This window comes from Hemitrygon akajei, chromosome 11 (genome assembly GCF_048418815.1).
Source record: "Hemitrygon akajei chromosome 11, sHemAka1.3, whole genome shotgun sequence".
NCBI lineage: Eukaryota > Metazoa > Chordata > Chondrichthyes > Myliobatiformes > Dasyatidae > Hemitrygon > Hemitrygon akajei.
Window position 1 is genome coordinate 40,148,146 of NC_133134.1, and position 12,752 is coordinate 40,160,897.

The following is a 12,752-nucleotide window of genomic DNA, read 5'->3' on the forward strand; positions in this document are numbered from 1 at the left end:
ATATTTGGCTTTATGATTCATTGGCAGTGAGCATATGTAGTACTGAAAACCAGTCTGTCCTGTTTCTGTTCTCACCTCTGAAACTTAAATGACTTGAACAGAATCAATGTGTTATAAAGAATATACAGAATAACAAACTATAAACTAGAAATTGTTACAAAAGAGTAGCAACAGCAACAATGTTGTTTGTTCAAAATTCCGCTGTGAGAATGAAGGGGAAATTCCGCTCTTGTTTAACTTCAGATGCTTGGCATGAGACTTGTCTCACTCAAACCTTTTTCAAAATATATTTCTGTTGAAATCCTTTTTGAGAAACTTAAATTAATATTAGGTGTGGATGGATTACTACCACTTCAGTGATTCATCTTCATTGGTTTTATTAGAGGCTTCTGGTTTTACGTTTGAGATTCCCTGAAATGTAATTTATTCATAACCGTTTAGAGAAGGTGAGCTAAAGCTGAAGTGAGGATGTGAAATAAACACCTTAGTCAAACAGCAGATGACTCCTAACCAGTGCTTTGGTTAGTGACAGGTATGATATCTCAGGGGATCGACTTTTAGCAAAGGTATAATTGGCCATCACTGAATTTTCTTGTGATTTCATGAGATGCAGAATCATCTTTTCCTCCTTGTACATTGAGTAACAAGGATCTGTAATAGAAAAGAATCGAGGCTCCTGTTCTTCTAAAATGTATGCAATTTTATATACATAAAACTGTACCAACATTTCATTCTTATTTTCAGCTTGTGTAACCATCTCTTAGAAAATCCTGATTATCCGAAGAAAAGTTTAATTTTCACACACAACAGCAGTTTGCTTGAAAGTAATGAAGAGGTAACTTGGCTTATTATTGGCAACTGATAAGGAATATTTCTTTCTCCTATTATGCCATTTCTGTTAATAATATTTGGTTTTGAGTTAATATAAGAAAAAGGCCTGCATTGACATAGCCACTTTGCTGACCCAAGGAAATCCCAAAACACCCACTTAAGTACTTGTTAATGTTTGGTTTTTGCATTGTATAGATTTTGAGTCTATTTGTACCTCCATAAACAGTATAATGTGATAAGTCAAGTGAAGTTTATTGTCATTTAACTACATAAATCTTTATCGTATATAGAAATGAGACAATGTTTCTTTGAACCAGGGTATAAAACATAACACATGATAACTTGAAGGTATGGATAAAATCTTCAGATGAATTGCACATAAGTAAGAAACTAAAGTGCATTAATATTAAATATTGTAAGGTACCAAACAGATTAACCAGTGAGATGTTGAGTACGATGCAGCTGGGAGTTCCGAAGCCTAGTGGCCTGGCCTGTTGAGTTCCTCCAGTATTTTGTGTGTGTGTGGCCTGTGGAAAGAAACTGTTTCACATCCTGACAGTTCTTGTTTTTGTGCATCGTAGTCTCCTGCCTGCTGGTAGAAAGTCGAGGGGATGCTGGATGGATGGGTGGGGTCCTTGATGATACTAAGTACCCTGCATGTGCAGCGCTCCTAATAAGTGTCCCTGCTGGATCGTCCCTATGACCTCCTCTGCTTTTCTTGCAGTCCTTTGTATGGACTTCTGGTCTGATATTTGATTGCTCCCATACCAGATGGAGATGCAACTTGTTAGGATGCTCTGAAAGATGCTCCTGCAAAACATCATTAAAATGGGGATGGGAGCCTTGCTTACCTCAATCTTAGGAAGTAGAGGCACTGCTGTGCTGCCTTGTTCAGGGAAGTGTTATTAAGGGACCAGGTGAGTTCATCTGTGATGTGAATTCCCAGAAACCTGGTGCACTTGATTCTCTCTGTGGCGGAGTCATGTATTTGCAGAGGGGGGTGTTTCTCTACACCTTCCTGAAGTCCACAATGATTTCCTTTATCTTCCTGTTCAGGCTTGGGTTCTTCTCACACCAATCCCCCAGCCACTCTGCTTCCTCTCTATACTCAGTCTCATCATTGTTCTTGATGAGGCCAGCTTCAGTTGTGTCACCTGCAAACTTGATGACATGGTTTGAGTTGGATCCTGTGACACAGTCATATATCAGCTGTGACTGAGCACACAGCCTTGGGGAGTGCCGGTGCCCATCATAATGGGACAAGATGCTGCTGCCCACTGTTAAGAAGTCTAGTATCCAATTGTAGAGGGAGGTGTTCAGACCCAACGAGGACAGTTTCCCCACCTATTTATGGGGTATGATGGTGTCGAACGCCAAACTGAAGTCTATAAACAGTAGTCTGGCAAATGAGATTCAAAAGAATCCAAGATGGCGGCACGACGCTGCTTGCAGCGGCCACTCCGGAGCTGATTATCTGTTATTTGTGAAATGGGGTGCCGTGCGCAATCATAATCGTTTGAAAACGAACGTGGGAGTACAGAGGAACATCGGGAAATCTCCAGGAAGACCTTCATTGCTGCTGTGAGGTCCAGGACTCTGCTGGGAAGAACAGGCCCCCAGTCCTTGGGGTCGTGTTGCTGATGGCCATTGGCGGGGCCGTCTTAATACGCTCGGCAGAGGATGGTGCTTGGAGAAGCTGTGCCGGAGGGGATGGTCGTCAGCTCAGAGGTTCAACAGACTCTGAGTCCGCTGCGGTCAGGTCGCTTTCATTGAGTGCTGCGTCTGCGAGGCTGAGTTGGGCGGCGCCGTGGAAGTCCATAGCGGGGGTATTCCCTTCTGCTGCTGGCATGGGATGGCGAGTCTGTCAGGACCCTGGGGACTTGTGGAAACTGTGTAGTGATTTCTTTTGAACTTATAGTCCTTTAACATCTTTGGACTATTTTTACTGTGCCCATGGTCTGTTTTTTATCAATTATGCTATTGTTTGCACTGTTGTAACTACATGTTGTAACTATGTGGTTTTGTGCAGGTCTTGTAGCTTTAGTTTTTGGTCTTGTTTTTGTCTGGTAGACTTGGAGCTCCTTTCTGGGGAACGCACTAAGACAGTAGTACGATATTAATACGCAGCAGCCTCTCCGGACTCTGGATTGGGGATTGCCAAACGTTATGTGGATTTTCTGGTGTAGTCTGTTTTGTCATATGCTTTTGTGATATCATTCTGGAGGAACGTTGTCTCATTTTTTAACTGCATTGTATTTGTGGTTTCTAACTGACAATAAACAGAATATGAATCTGATTTTCCAGATGAGACAGGACAGAGTGGAGGGTAGAGGCTATTGCTTCATCAGTGAATTGATTTGAGTGATAAACTAACTGGAAAGGGTCCAGTGTAACTGGAAGAAAGGCATCATGATGGTTGATGTTAATTCCACTGGGCAATAGTCATATAGGCAGGATACTGTCACCATCTCGCCCAGGAATAATGGTCGCTTCCTTGAAAACCTAGGGGACAATGGATTGCTGCAGAGAGTTGTTAAATATATCCATCAGCACTTCCGTCAGCTGGGCTGCGCAGTTTTTCAGAATCTGACCTGGTATTTGAATCCCACAGCTTTGCGTGGGTTGACTCTGGCCAGGGTCTTTCTCACTTCTGCTTCAACCAGACAGTGTCTGCTTCCCTGGGGGAAGGGGTGCCTTTTGCCAGCATTTTGTTATGCATGCACAGAAGGCATTCAGCCCCTCAGGGAGTGAAGCATCCTAGTCACTAATCTGCAGTCCGCAAATCCTCTGAATTCCCTGCCACACGCTCCTCATGTCTCTGGTATCACAGAGGTGACTATAAATTATCTGAAAATGCTCTGATTTCGCCTTCCTGATGGAGCAGGAAAGCACGGTTCTTGCTTCCCTGAGAGACGTGGCATCTTCCGATCTAAAAGCAGCATGATCACTCAGCCTGGTACAGAGCTCTGCAGTAAGCGTGGCCTCTGATTTGTCCTCACCCAGATATGTTTCGTGATGTAACGTCCTCAATGCAGTTCTGTATGTAACAGGTCACAAAATCAACATATTCCTTGTGTTTGCCATAGGTAGCAGACTCTCTGAACATCCTCCAGCTAATATTATCAAAGCAGTCCTGCAGTACAAAGATTGCACCCTCAGGCCAGGTTTTCACCACCTTTAGAACTAGTTTGACCTATTTGATCACGGTTTGTATGCTGGATTTGGCATTACAAATAAGTGATCTGAGTGTCCAATGTGGGTTTGAGGAACAGCTTTGTAGGCACCTGGTATGTTATTGTAAACCAGGTCTTTCTATCTATCTATCTTTCACCTCTGGTAGCAAAATCAGCATGCTGGTGAAATTTGGGGGGACTGTCTTTAGGCTCTCATGGTTAAAATCACCTGCTGTGGCGACCCAATTACTAGCACACTCGAACCGGCTGACAATTAGCCAGAATGCAGGGACAAAGGAAGAAAGCCTGAGGGGGTTTCAGTAGGGCCTCTCAAGGTATCTGGTGGGAGAGACGGGCTTTAAAGCAAGACTGTGGAGTTGAAATAAACTTATTCTTTGGCTGCAGTTTATCGACTCCGTGTCGTTATTTCAGCGCTGCGTGTAGCACACCGCTGCGTGTAGCACACCGCTACAATTGGTGACCCCGACGGTCCAAACGTTTTTGGACCGGAGATGACAGACGCTGCATTTGTTAATGCGGTTTCCTTGAAGCTGCCAAGCTTCTGGACGCTACAACCTCACCTATGGTTTCAGCAGGCAGACGCCCAATTCCACGTTCGGCAAATAACCTCAGAGGACACCCGTTACTACTACGTGGTGAGCTCCCTCGACCAGGACACAGCGGCCCAGGTCGCGGAGTTTGTCCAGTCTCCCCCGGCGGACGGCAAGTACACGGCATTCAAAGCCCTGCTCATAGGGACTTTCGGGCTCTCCCGCCACGAGCGAGCTGCCCGTTTAATGCACCTGGATGGCTTGGGAGACAGGCCCCCATCAGCTTTAATGAATGAGATGTTGTCTCTGGCCGACGGACACACACCCTGCCTCATGTTTGAGCTGGCATTCCTGGAGCAGCTACCCGAGGACATACGCCTGTTGCTGTCTGACGCGGATTTCAGCGACCCCCGGAAGGTGGCAACCCGGGCGGACGTGCTGTGGAACGCCAAGAAGGTGAGTGGGACGTCCATCGCACAGATCACCCGGCCACGCTCCCAGCAGCAAACCAGTCCAGGCCCGGCCGCAGAGCCCGTTAAACCCAGAGGCCGGGGTGTGGAGCCCAACGAGCAATGGTGTTTCTACCACCAGTGGTGGGGCGCAGAAGCCCGCCGTTGTCGCCCGCCCTGCCAGTTCCCGGGAAACGCCAGGGCCAGCCGTCGCTGATGGCTACGACGGCTGGCCTTCGGGATAGCCTCCTGTATGTCTGGGACAACCAGTCGGGACGCCGGTTTTTGGTCAACACCGGTGCGGAGATCAGCGTCTTACCTCCGACGAGTTACGACACCCGCAGCAGGGCGCCGGGTCCCCCCCTGAGGGCCGCGAATGGCAGCACTATAAGGACTTATGGCACCCATCCGGTGCAGCTACGGTTCGACTCCAGCCAGTTTACGTGGGACTTCACACTGGCCGACGTAGCTCAACCGCTTCTGGGTGCGGATTTCTTGTGGGCTCACAGCCTACTGGTCGACCTGCCCAGGAAGAGACTGGTTCACGCCGAGACCTTTCAGACGTTCTCCCTGGGTGCAGTCCAGTTGCCAGCCCCTCACCTCGGATCCATCACGCTGTCCGACAATGACTTCACCAGGGTCCTGGCGGATTTCCCATCGGTTCTGGCACCGCAGTTCGCGGCAGCCATGCCCCGACACGGCGTACAGCACCACATCCTGACCCAGGGACCCCCCCTCCATGCCCGCGCTCGGCGGCTTCCCCCGGACAAGCTCCGACTGGCAAAGGAGGAGTTCAAGAGGATGGAGGAATTGGGGATCATTCGGCGGTCCGACAGCCCATGGACCTCCCCCCTGCACATGGTGCCCAAAGCGACAGGGGGCTGGAGACCGTGCGGCAACTACCGCAGGCTGAACGAGACTACAACACCGAACCGCTACCCTGTGCCGCACATTCAGGACTTTGTAGCAAACCTGCACGGCGCACGGATCTTCTCCAAGGTAGACCTCGTCTGGGGATACCATCAAATCCCGATGCATCCGGACGACGTCCCCAAAACGGCTCTCATCACCCCGTTCAGTCTTTTTGAGTTCCTCCGCATGCCGCACAGACGTTCCAGCGGTTGATGGACGTGGTGGGACGCGACCTGGACTTCGCATTCATCTATTTGGACGACATCCTCATAGCCAGCAGCAGTCGTCAGGAGCATCTGTCCCACCTCCGACAACTCTATGCCCGGCTGAGTGACTATGGTCTAACGATCAACCTGGCCAAATGCCAGTTCGGGCTCGACACCATTGACTTCCTGGGCCACAGGATTACCACAGACGGGGCAACCCCTCTGCCCGCTAAGGTAGATGCGGTCCGCCATTTCCCCCGACCCACCACGATCAAAGGCCTCCAGGAATTCGTAGGTATGGTCAATTTCTACCACCGCTTCCTCCCTTCAGCTGCCCGGATCATGCGCCCCCTGTTCGCTTTGCTGTCCAGTCTGGGCAAGGACATTACCCGGGATGAGGTGTCTGCCGCCGCTTTCATTCAAACGAAGGATGCCTTGGCGAACGCCACGATGCTAGTGCACCCCAGAATGGACGTCCCTACCGCCCTCACAGTGGACGCATCTAATACGGCAGTCGGTGGGGTTCTGGAGCAGCTCATCGCGGGCCGCTGGCAACCCCTGGCGTTTTTCAGCAAACACCTGCGGCCACCCGAGCTCAAATACAGTGCTTTCGACCGGGAGCTGTTGGCGCTATACCTGGCAATCCGGCATTTCAGGTACTTCTTAGAAGGTAGGCCCTTCACCGCGTTCACGGACCACAAACCGCTTACCTTTACATTCACAAAGGTGTCCGATCCCTGGTCGTCCCGCCAGCAGCGCCATCTGTCCTACATCTCTGAATACATGACGGACGTCCGGCACGTCTCGGGTAAGGACAATGTCGTGGCGGATGCGCTCTCTCGCCCTAACATTCACGCCCTTTCCCAAGGGGTAGACTTTGAGGCACTGGCTGAGGCACAGTTGGCAGATGAGGAGATCCCGTGTTACAGGACCGCAGTCTCCGGTTTGCAGCTCCAGGACCTCCCCGTAGGCCCAGGTGAGAGGACCCTACTCTGTGACGTCGCCACCGGCCAGCCCCGTCCCGTCGTCACGGCACCTTGGCGACGATGTGTTTTCGACTCCGTTCATAACTTGGCGCACCCCTCCATCCGCAAGCAGGTCCGTGACTCGGCCAGAACGTGCATGCACTGCCAGACAGCCAAGGTGCAGCGACACACCAAGGCCCCGCCGCAGCAGTTCCACCCCACCCATCGGCGTTTCGACCACATTCATGTGGATATCGTGGGCCCCCTGCCAGTGTTGTGCGGGGCGCGGCACCTCCTGACTATCGTGGTTCACAAGATGGCCAGAGGCGGTCCCACTCACCGACACCACCTCTGAATCTTGCGCCCGGGCACTGATCGCCACCTGGGTGTCCCGCTTTGGTGTACCAGCCCACATTACCTCCGACAGAGGCGCCCAGTTCACCTCCAGCCTCTGGTCAGCGATGGCCAACCTGTTGGGGACTCAGCTGCACCACACCACTGCCTACCACCCACAGTCGAACGGACTGGTGGAGCGTTTCCACTGTCACCTGAAGTCGGCTCTCATGGCCCGCCTGCGTGGAGCTAACTGGATGGACGAGCTTCCCTGGGTCCTACTCGGCATCCGCACGGCACCCAAGGACGATCTGCACGCTTCGTCGGCCGAGTTGGTGTACGGCGCACCCCTGGTCGTTCCCGGGGAGTTCATGCCAGCCCCAAGGGGGCGAGAGGATGAACCCGCAGCAGTCCTGGGCAGACTACGCGAGAGGCTCAGTGCCCTGGCTCCCGTACCCACTTCGCAGCATTGGCAGCACCCGACCTGCGTACCCAAAGACCTGCAGAACTGTAAGTTTGTGTTTGTACGACGGGGCGGGCATCGGCCACCGTTGCAACGGTCCTACGAGAGGCCATTTACGGTGCTCAGGAACAACGGGTCCACGTTCCTGCTGGACGTTGGGGGGAGAGAGGAGGTTTTCACGGTGGACCGACTCAAACCGGCCCATGTGGACTTGGCGCAACCGGTCGAGTTTCCGGCACCGTGGCGCAGAGGCCGACCTCCCAAACAGGGTCCGGCCCAGACTGTGGACATTGGGGGGTGTATCGCCGGTTCTGGGGGGGTTTATGTGGCGACCCAATTACTAGCACACTCGAACCGGCTGACAATTAGCCAGAATGCAGGGACAAAGGAAGAAAGCCTGAGGGGGTTTCAGTAGGGCCTCTCAAGGTATCTGGTGGGAGAGACAGGCTTTAAAGCAAGACTGTGGAGTTGAAATAAACTTATTCTTTGGCTGCAGTTTATCGACTCCGTGTCGTTATTTCAGCGCTGCGTGTAGCACCCCGCTACACTGCAATAATAAAAAAACCATCTGGGTGTTTTGTTTGGAAGTTGCTGGTGCTGCAGAGCTCATGCAGAGCCTCGCCAGCATGGCGGGGTGGGGGCAGGATTGTATATAGCTACCAGCGCAATTGTACTGAACTCCCTCAGTATATGTATAAAAGACAGTTTGCACTTCACAAAAGTAAACCCAATCAATGGTGAACAATGGGATGCCATTGTTAAAGCGTCCATATGCCAGTTCTTATTTGTGTAATAACCAGATAGTCTGTTTTGTTGTATTGCTTGAGAGATAATTATTGGTATTCCTACTCTTAGTCAAAGTATGCGTATTATGTAAGTACTTGGGAGGGCAAGCAAAATCTTGGTTTAATATCTCATGCAAAATATTGCACCCCTAATCCAAGTGTCAGCCTAAATTTTAGTGCTCACAAATCAAAACTGGGATTTGGGTTTATCACCTTATGATTTGGAGATAAATGTGCTTATTCATGCATATGCATTCTTGTAACACAGACATTCTCCCTGATGCATACTCAATGACAATAGCAAGGAAAACTTGGCTCATGCCTACAAAGATCATTAATGTGTTATTTGTGGCTGTTTTCCCAAGGTAACTGATAAATATATAATAAATGGTTTACATTTTCTATTAAACAGAAACCCAAGATCGATTTCTTTGATTTCTCAAAGCTTGCACCTGTAAACCAGCAATGTTTTCTTCAGGCTTCTGACCTCCTCATGGCAGATTTCAAAATGCTCAACAGTCAAGATATCAAATGGGCTTTACATGAGCTCAAGGGACACTATGCAATCACCCGCAAGGTTTGTGTCTTGAATGAGTTTTCACTCTGTTTTTTGGTTTGGTTTATTATTGAGCATTTCTAAAATTTGCTCCATGGTGTTGTATTGTTGGCTAATTATACAATTCTTACACTCAAGGTATAAGTCAAGCAGATGAAACTTAGTGATTGAGGATTGTAGAACATCTGTCAATGTGAACTATAGGGCAAGATCAGAAATACTGGTTTCTGATAACAGAGACTGGAAATTGAAATTTGCAATTTATCTACCAGTTCAGTTGATTTTTATCTATCAGTTCAGTGATCAAAATAAACAGTAAGACTTTTGTTTCACTTTTGATTTGTACCAAGTCTGATGTAAATTGTTATGCATGTTTATTTCTTCTGTGGGCACTAAAAGTGCTGTTTGAAAATAGAGCTGATTACTTTGTTAAGTTTTGTGGGAACTTCACTGGTAGTACATAGGTTGAATAAAAACAAAGTTTACTTTTGACACCTTACTAGAAAACATGGGACATTTGTTTGACAGTAACATTTCTATTGTTTTAGTATCTACAATTAGAAGATGCTGGAAGATTCCAGCAACATTTGTGTTGAGTTAGCAGATCTCATCTGCAGTATTGAAATAGGGCAATAATCAGACTGGTTAGGGTGAGGGAAATAAAAGACTTGTTTATTGTTTTCAATTGTAATCTCTGCCTAATGAGTGATCTGCAAGGTTGTCAGATGAAGATAGAATGAGCTGAAGTAATTGGCAATGTCTGACACCCATCCTCAGCTCTGCAGTCCTTCCAAGTCTTGCTGTTCTACCTCCTGTGCATTGATGACAAAAATCCAACAATAAACCTTGTGCAAATGTTTTTGGTTGCAAAAATCCTAAACCTTTTATTTCAAGCTCAAGTCTTGTTGAGATGCTCCTTGAAATGTATCTCTGTGAGCAAGCTTTCTAACACCTCTCCCAATAAAAGAGTAAACATTTTGTAGGATTATTCCCATAAAGTTTGTTGGCTATTTTCATAAATTAAATATATAAATGTTCATACATTCAAAGGAAGATTATAAATAAAACAGAAGAACAAAAAAGAGAAATTGGGTTTTGTGACAGTGAATCTCTGGAGCATTTTATTTTGAACTAGACATTGCCTGAATGTTTGAGTCACGTAGAAATGTATATTGCCCTAATTGTGAGAATAAGAATGGCTGAGTGCAAGTAATGCTGGAGTCAAAATTCTCTCTTATTTTTGGAAGCCAGCAAATAGTTAAATTATTTGGTTTTAACCTGAGCTCTGTGTAGCAGGGCAGGAAATTAACATGCTTTTTTTTAAAGTTGCTACTCTCCACAAAGCAGTATTGGCACCAAATGTTGTAGTTGTGTCTTTATGAATTTGCTTTTCTTTTTGACCCACTACTAGTGGTGGCAAACCTGTGGCACATGCAAAGATTTTGTTGGTGCTGCTCCATGATTCTTTAAACCCCCTTCACACATAATAAAAAGATACAACATGATTATGTTCACTGCCAAATAAAGCAACAAATTAATTTTTACAACCTCAGAGCAGTGAGATGTTTCACAGGAAATGTCTCACACTGACTTGGTGCCAGATAGTTGCAGGAAATCATGATGTTAGATATGTTTTGAAATCCTCACAGGCCTGGTGTACATATTGGTATTTGGATAGTAAATGGTTACAATAGCAGAACTATTTAGAAACAATGTCATTTTTAAATGTCTTTTTAAAGATGAGTGGTTTTGAATATTTACTGTTATACTTTTATTAATAGTAAAACAATGAATACATGTAAATAAGCAACAGGACTTGTCCTTTTTCCTTAACATCCATAATTATTGTTGCTAATTCATTAATCAGTGAGTATCTCTGCTCAAAATTATCATGATTGTTTTAGAAGATTATCACCAACTTGGGCACATGCTCTCAAAAAGGTTTGTCTCCCCTGGAGTAAGTGATACAGTTCTGGTGCTTTAGCATTTTCTTCTTTTTGCTGTTTATTCTATAGGCCTTATCAGATGCTATTAAGAAATGGCAGGAAAACTCACCACAATCTAGTCAGAAAAAGACAAGGCGAAAAGAAATGAACTCGTCTAATTCAATCAGTTTCAAATTTGAACAAGGTGAGAATCAAAAGCTGCCACAATGTGGAGTGCCCAGTTTGTAAGTACTGTCATCTAAAAATGGATAAATGTCTCTTGAAAGGGTGGTGAGTAAAGCAAATGGAATGACTCGATTCTATTTACACTCTTATTTCAATAATTTAAAAATGTCTCATTTAATTAACACAGATGGGATTAATACTCTCAAGATATTACAAACAACATTGTTGAAAGTCTTTTATATTTAGGCATAATTATTAACATCCTGGTCGTTTCTATAAAATTGCAAAAGTTAGCATGTTTTTAATAAAGTTTTATTGGTCATACTGAAGAATTGCCTGAGTAGCTTCAAATTAAATTCACATTTGTTCTTTGGAGTTTTCAAAACTAAAAAGCCATGATGACAATTTTGTTATAGCATGGCAAGAATTGTCTGGTAGCTAGGGAGATGTGTCCTTTGATTATGCTGAATGATTCTTGTGCAGCTGTATATTCCATTCATTAGAAATTTAAAATCTTCCAAGAATACTACTATATCAGAAGCCAGATCGTCTAAGATCAAACAAAATTTTATCATTCCACTGTTAAAATGCCACTACAGGTTTTAGGTATCTTAAGATATTTTAACTATTGATTCACTCAGTTTCATTCAAATGTTAAAATTTGTCTCTTTGCACGAAGATAAGAATCTGAAAGCCAAGACCAGGTGACATTCGTGTTATGGGTTGGTTTCCTAGAATACAGTCCATATTGTAATTTACCATAACATGAAAGTGCAACATCTGTGCATCTTGCAATGAAATGAGAGTTGAAAACAAATGTTGGACTTGTGTTTTTCCCTCAAATCCAATCAAAGCAAATTTTATTCCATATCTATAGCTTTTGTGCAGTGATTTGGTGTATTTCTGTAAACCCAACAGTTGTAATGTGGGAATTGCCTTAAGAAGTTACCACCTGTGAACCATCATGCCCTTGAACTTGAGGATATCTTCACTCACTCCCAACAATGAATTGTTCCCACAACCTATGAACTAACTTTCAAGGACTCTTCATCTCATGTTCTCATTATTTCTTTCTATATTTACACAGTTGTCTTTTGCAGATTGGTTGGTTGTCTTGGGTGCAGTTTTTCCATTGTTTTTTTCTTATCTATTGTAAATCAACTGCAAATAAAAGTATCTTGGGGTAGTACATGGTGCAGTATGTGTACAGTACTGTGCAAAAGCTTGGGCACATGCAAAAAAAATTCTGCAAAGTGAAGACGCTTTTAAAAATAAAGAAACTTCTAAATATCAAAAAAAATTACTATAAAGAGCAGTAAACAGTAAAAAAAAAATCTAAATCAAATCAATATTTGGTCTGTCCACTTTGCCTTTAAAACTGCATCAATTCTCTTAGGTACACGGTTGTGCATTTTCT

At 45.7% G+C, this 12,752-nt stretch overlaps 1 protein-coding gene across 2 annotated transcripts in view; it reads left to right on the forward strand.

Annotated features, from left to right (window-relative positions):
* rnf216 (ring finger protein 216) overlaps positions 1-12,752 on the forward strand; it is a 221,853-nt gene that overhangs the window by 44,431 nt on the left and 164,670 nt on the right. For both annotated transcript variants that reach the window (XM_073060674.1, XM_073060673.1), the window contains exons 6-8: positions 745-835; positions 9,081-9,245; positions 11,240-11,354. In XM_073060674.1, the coding sequence (XP_072916775.1) occupies positions 745-835; positions 9,081-9,245; positions 11,240-11,354 (371 nt within the window). The remainder of the gene's footprint in view (positions 1-744; positions 836-9,080; positions 9,246-11,239; positions 11,355-12,752) is intronic.